The following is a 6,000-nucleotide window of genomic DNA, read 5'->3' as shown; positions in this document are numbered from 1 at the left end:
AAATGCACAGACACTATTTAAACTGAACAGAGATGACATCACTGAATCAATGATGAACTGCCTTTAACTGTCATTTTGCATTACTGACTCACTGTTTTCCTAATGAATGTTGTTCAGTTGCTTTGACGCAATGTATTTTGTTTAAAGCGCTATATAAATAAAGGTGACTTGACTTAAATATATAATTACACTGTAACAAGGACACCTTAAAACAAAGTTTCAACCAGTATAAATCCTATGAATAAATATTACAAAGTTACATAATGTGGGTGTACTTTCTTTCTTCTTGAACCCATGTAATTTAGTATATCTCACAATAAATAGAACACAAAATAAAAGGGTAGAAATCAAAAAAGAGAACGTTATATTAAGAAGCTTTTTATTGAAAAGAGACACATACAGTATAAGACTCTGCATCAGGTATAATTTTTCAACACAGTACTGTACAGCTGACACAAACTCAATATAATAACAATAATAATTAGAAATACAACACCAATAATTTGAATCAGAATGATAGTTGTGATGCCAATGTACTAAATTAAGGAACAAATGCAAAACCCAAGTAGTGTGCGAGAGCTCCTCCCCTTTCAGATTAGCATATTCATAAATAATTAAACAGGTCTCTTGGGTTTGAACTTAACATGGAGACTGTCATTGAAATGAGGTAACAAACAAACAAAAACAAGGTAAAAACACTATGTTTTTCTCAATTTTTACATCTATTTACACAAAGCGATGACTGGTGAATGGAAATGCAAATAAAACTGAGAATTTTTTCAAGCAACTTGGAACGTAATGATAAAGCCCCATTTAAGTCTGCATTATTTGCTTGTAATTTTTGTTTATTTTGCTCATTCATGCCTTCTTTATTCAGTTACAGATGGACAGATGATCCAAAAAGATGTTTTACCCAAGAAGAAGAATTACACAAGAAGCAGATGGGAGGACAGACAAAAAAAGAAGAAAGTTGATAAAAAGTATTTTTTCAGATTAAAATGGCAGACTCTTTAGCGTCACCTGTCAGGGTACAGTCATTGTTATGAAGACGAAGACATTTACACAAGGAAGAGAACATTTACATCCATTCATGCAAAAAGATCAAAAACAAGTGTTTTTCCACAAAAAGGATTCAGAGTGGACATTATTTTGTGGGTTCTTCACAACAAGTGATCTGTGTTCTGTAGTGCATTTAGTCATAAATAATGGTTATTGTGGTAAAGCCTCTAAAGGCCTGCTACGTTATATATACACAATGCAAAAACTGCACGCTTACGAGCTGAAAATCAACATACCTCTATCTTTATTTCTATTCTCACATCCTTCACTAAAGCCTTTGAAAGCTCAGAAAGATTCTCTACACAGTCCCAAATGTCTATCAAATCGACTTCCCAGATCGTTTGTTTTGTGGAATATACATTCGACAACACAGATCTTCTCCCATCTTCAACCCTAAGACAAGTACCTTCACATTTCTACTACCAAGTGAAGAGTAAAATCAATGGCAGCTGAGATTAAATGATCAAACCCATCAAATCACATTATGGAATAAGTCAATATCAAAGCCTTCATGGGATCTCTAGTAATGACATATACGCCCTGAGACAGAGTCTTACATCGGGTTTACATCTCTTAATAACAACGGCAGCGCAGACTAGTGTGGTGATGTCCAAAACGCGGTCAAAAACTATTACTCATGTGTCTACCTGGCTGAATCTTGACTTTGTATTGCTTTAATACTCATTGACACGTGATAAAGGAAGAAGACAAAGGCAAAGAGGAAAACTAAGCTATGAAGAACGATTCAGAGAAAGGGAGCGGAAAGAGTGAAGTCGACTCAGACAGGCACAATTGCAACTTCAGACTGCACTGAAACAAGAAGGGGGTGAGGTAAAACTATATAATAACGCCTTTTGTCAGGGGGAGAGTTTTCTTGAAAAGCTTTACTATATAGTACACTACTTAGAAAAAAAAAATAGAAGAAGAGAGAAAAAAGGAAGAAGAGTATGTACAGATCAGGACTGAAGACCCAGAGAGCCCTTCTCTTCTTTGAGATACATGAGGTTCAGTCCTATGTTTTCCTGATACTCTGTGGAGATCTGAACGACTGAGCTTCAGTCCTGCACTTCTAATTTCTGGATTCTGGATGGGTTATTTCACTTCTGAAATGCCTGCAAACTTTACTGTAAGCTCAAGTAAACAGCGAGTTGACGTATGGGCGACATATATGGCTAGATTAATGTTTTAAGGTAAAAAAATCTGCTGAATAAAAGCTGATGAAAATAAAAACACAATTCCCTTTTACTTCTGAGGAACATGAATCTTAAAATACTTGTTTTTAAGAATCTGCCGTTGGTCCAGTAATGAGCACTTAGACAAATGCTACTCAACAACGTAAAACAAAAACAGTTTAAAGACCATGTCAGATTCAAACTCAGGGCTCAATAAAAAAAAAAAAAAAAAGTCCTAATGGGCATAGAACGGATGCAAAAACAAGTCTGAGAAAATAAGATCAGACAGAAAAATCAGTGTCAGAGTGGTGAGATGGAAGTTCAGAAACACACGGCGACCAAGTGAAGTTCTCTGGTTCTTCTGGGTCATTTTAAAGATCCAGCTTAAAAGTATCCCATGCTGCTCAATCATTTCCTGTCTTGCTTTGTCATTTATTAGACTGATATGACACCTGCTCATCAGTTACCAAACACACACTCTATTCTCCCAGCATGCACCTGGCACAGTCAGAAAACCTGGTGTTTTCCGGGATTGTTTGAATTTTTGTTCCACAATGCAGCGAGACACTGGATGTGGGACACTCTCCCAAAAAAAAAAAAAAAATGGATGACACATGACTGGCCAAGCCCTTGCCCATGACAACTTTTTCAACCAGTGGGATTGTAAAGTCAGGCAAACACAGTAGCTCTGCTCATGCTTCTTCATCAGTGTCGGTCGGGGGCTTTCCCTTGAGTCCGGTATAGTCTCATGATTCTGATGTAGTGGTGCAGCTGTACATGTGAAGGAGTGTGTGTAGGGAGGGAGGAGGAGTGCTGACCAGAATACATGTTCATGTGTATGTGAGTGTACTTCTCATATAACTGCACTGTTCATGCTGCTGCAGCTGTTATTGCGGTTATTGTTTCTGCGTGACAGGTTTGGGGTGGCCATGAGCGGGTAACGCTCGTCAGGACAGCCGTACTGCAGGAGGACATCCATGCACTCCTGACTGTTAGCCTGCCGTGCGTATGCCAGTGCCGTATTGCCGTGAGCATCCCGTGCCATGATGTCAACACCGTACTACAGAGAGAGAGAAAGAAAGAAAGTTAGCAAGAGAACATTTATTATTATTATTATCTTAAAAACTAGATTTGAACAAACTGAACAGAGAGAAATACATACGCACTGGGATACATATGCACATTAATCTTAACAGTAAAAATACGATAGATAGATACAGTGTTGGGGAAAGTTAATTTTAAAAGTAATGCATTACAATAATATGTTACTCCATAAAGAGTAACTAATTGCATTACTTAGTAAATTTTTATGGAAAATAATTTTTCTTATCGGAGATTGGCCTGCTTGTATGTTTTTAACATAAAAAAAGTTATATTTTTGGAATATATGTAAAAGCCCTTTCACACTAAAAGTGAAATGAATAAGCCTCAGGCTGAAGGAAATGTAAATTCAATTATTAACATATTTAATTAACATTTAATTATTGCAGGTTTGCGTAGTATTCCGAGTTTGCATTTAAGTTTTTATTGATTTTGAGGAATACTAAATTTGTTTTTGTGCAAGTGAGATAAGTAAATGCGTCTTCATATCTAGTCTAGAACTATAGTAACTATTGAATTAACACATTTCACACAACGTCTCTGCATTTACAGCAGATTTTTCTCAACATGGTAACAGAGCTGTTAGTTAATAAATGGGAAAATAAATATCTGGCGTTACATGTTTGAAAAATTAACTCCGATATTTTACAGCAAATGAAAAAGTAATCCCTTACTTTACTAGTTACTTGAAAAAAGTAATCTGATTACGTAACTCAAGTTACTTGCAATGCGCCCAACGCTGAATAGATACATATATAAATATTAAAAAACAATCTACATCAGTCTGATACAATACCAGAAAATGATTATTTCTGCCATTTCAAAAACCCTTACCAGGTATTTATCATTCCATACGCACATTAACCTAATGAAATTTGTAAAATACTTTATTAGAAACATAAAGCACAATTTATTTGGAATTGTAATAAATGTACAAAACAAAACACTTTATGAACTATGCACAAATGTTTTTACTTATGACCTTTGTTGTTGACCTTAATCCCATCAGAAATGTTAATTATTGTAGATAACAGTCGTGTCTATTCCATTTTTTATTACTGCTGAAATTAGAAAGATGAACTTGCTTGCCAGTCTGCCAACAGACCAGATGAAATGTGTTCAGAATATTGAATTGACAGATAATAAAACTTACTATTCAACTGATCCCCTTTAAGTTTATTCTTTAGGTTGCAAATTTGTGGTGAAAAGGTTTTTACTCAAAACCCACACCCTGGCCATTAGTTTGTGTGTAAAAAAAAAAAAAGTGTAGCACTTACCCATACGAGCAGTTGCGTGATCACAACATTTCCCTTGCGGCAGGCCAGGTGCAGGGCTGTCCGGCCATCACCTTCCCCACAGGTTTCATTGACCTCATCTCTGGAGCCATGGGCCAGCAGTATGACCACGAAGCGCAAGTCTTCCTCCGCCGTGGCCCGCAGTAACTGCTGTCCCAAAGTCAGCTCTGTGCACGTCAGCGATGCCAAAAACAACTTCTGCTCATATTTGGCTCTGATCCAGCGCTCACGTTCCTCTCTGAAAGCACACAAACACAGAAACCAGATTAAGGCTCAGGATTGAATTAATGCTGCGCTGTCAACACATGGTTCACACCGGTGGCATGTTTTGATCTCGCTCTCATTCCAACTGACATTTAAAATTTGATGGGATTCGTGTACAGCTTTTTGATTTCGTTCCCAGTCCTGCGCCAAACATCTCTATTAAACATAGCAGCATCTATAGCTTAATACACAAAAAAAAATATATATATATATATATATATATATATATATATTTATATATATATATATATATATATATATATTATACTGAGCAGAGCAGAAACAATATAACCACAGGAGACATTCTGAATGATTGCTGTCTATGTGTGTAAATGTATGTCTCACTTCATGGACTGTACAATATACTCACATCTAAGATCTTTTTTGATCCTCGCTCACTTAGGGGTAGGATTGAGCAATATGGTAAAAAATGATCGTGACAAAAATTTTCATATCAGTAGATATCGCTAATTATCAAGATAAGTCTTCATCTCTTTCAAGTTTAATTAAAAATAGGTTTTTGGTCCTTTTATTGAAAGTTGCAGAAACCAGACCATTAATTGTTGGTTTAAAGAAGTATAAATCAGGCTTTAGGGGTGCAAAAATAATAAATTGAATACCTGAAAAGCTAAATATGTTAATGAGCAGTTTGTGCTTCTGGCTCAATAACAAAACAGATGTATAAATAAACATACAAAAACGTCAGTGTTGAGAAAACAGCAGTTGAGAAAGCATCTGATCAATGTGAAATGGATATGTTGAACCAGCTCTGCAATTCAGCACTTCAGTCGAGTCACATTATGTTTATTTACTGTATATAGCACTTATTACAAGAGAATACTTTAAAGCAAGCACTTTACAGTATTAAACATGAAGAAACAGTGTGGCTTTCAATTAAAACTACAACTTAAGTTTTTATTATTAAGCAGCTCTCCAGTGTGTTCATATTTTTACTTGTGTGTGTTTTGCGTATTATCACCAAATTTGTAGACAGAACTTGTTGAGAGTTTCTCTTTCAAATTCCCAAAATGTACTCCAAACTAATGGTTTGGCCTGATTTAGTTTGTGATGTCACACCGGTTCGATTCTGCAGGTTCAGCAAGAAACAA

At 35.9% G+C, this 6,000-nt stretch overlaps 1 protein-coding gene across 5 annotated transcripts in view; it reads right to left on the bottom strand.

Annotated features, from left to right (window-relative positions):
* Positions 1-365: 365 nt before the first annotated feature.
* The window catches only part of agap1 (ArfGAP with GTPase domain, ankyrin repeat and PH domain 1), a 184,740-nt gene continuing 179,105 nt past the window's right edge, over positions 366-6,000 (bottom strand). For all 5 annotated transcript variants that reach the window (XM_026262123.1, XM_026262124.1, XM_026262125.1 and 2 more), the window contains 2 exons: positions 4,610-4,865; positions 366-3,291 (listed from right to left, as the gene is read on the bottom strand). In XM_026262123.1, the coding sequence (XP_026117908.1) occupies positions 3,085-3,291; positions 4,610-4,865 (463 nt within the window). In that variant the 3' untranslated portion in view covers positions 366-3,084. The remainder of the gene's footprint in view (positions 3,292-4,609; positions 4,866-6,000) is intronic.

This window comes from Carassius auratus, chromosome 6 (genome assembly GCF_003368295.1).
Source record: "Carassius auratus strain Wakin chromosome 6, ASM336829v1, whole genome shotgun sequence".
Classification (NCBI taxonomy): domain Eukaryota; kingdom Metazoa; phylum Chordata; class Actinopteri; order Cypriniformes; family Cyprinidae; genus Carassius; species Carassius auratus.
The sequence above is the reverse complement of the archived record's forward strand: the minus strand, read 5'-3'. Positions and strand labels throughout refer to the sequence as shown.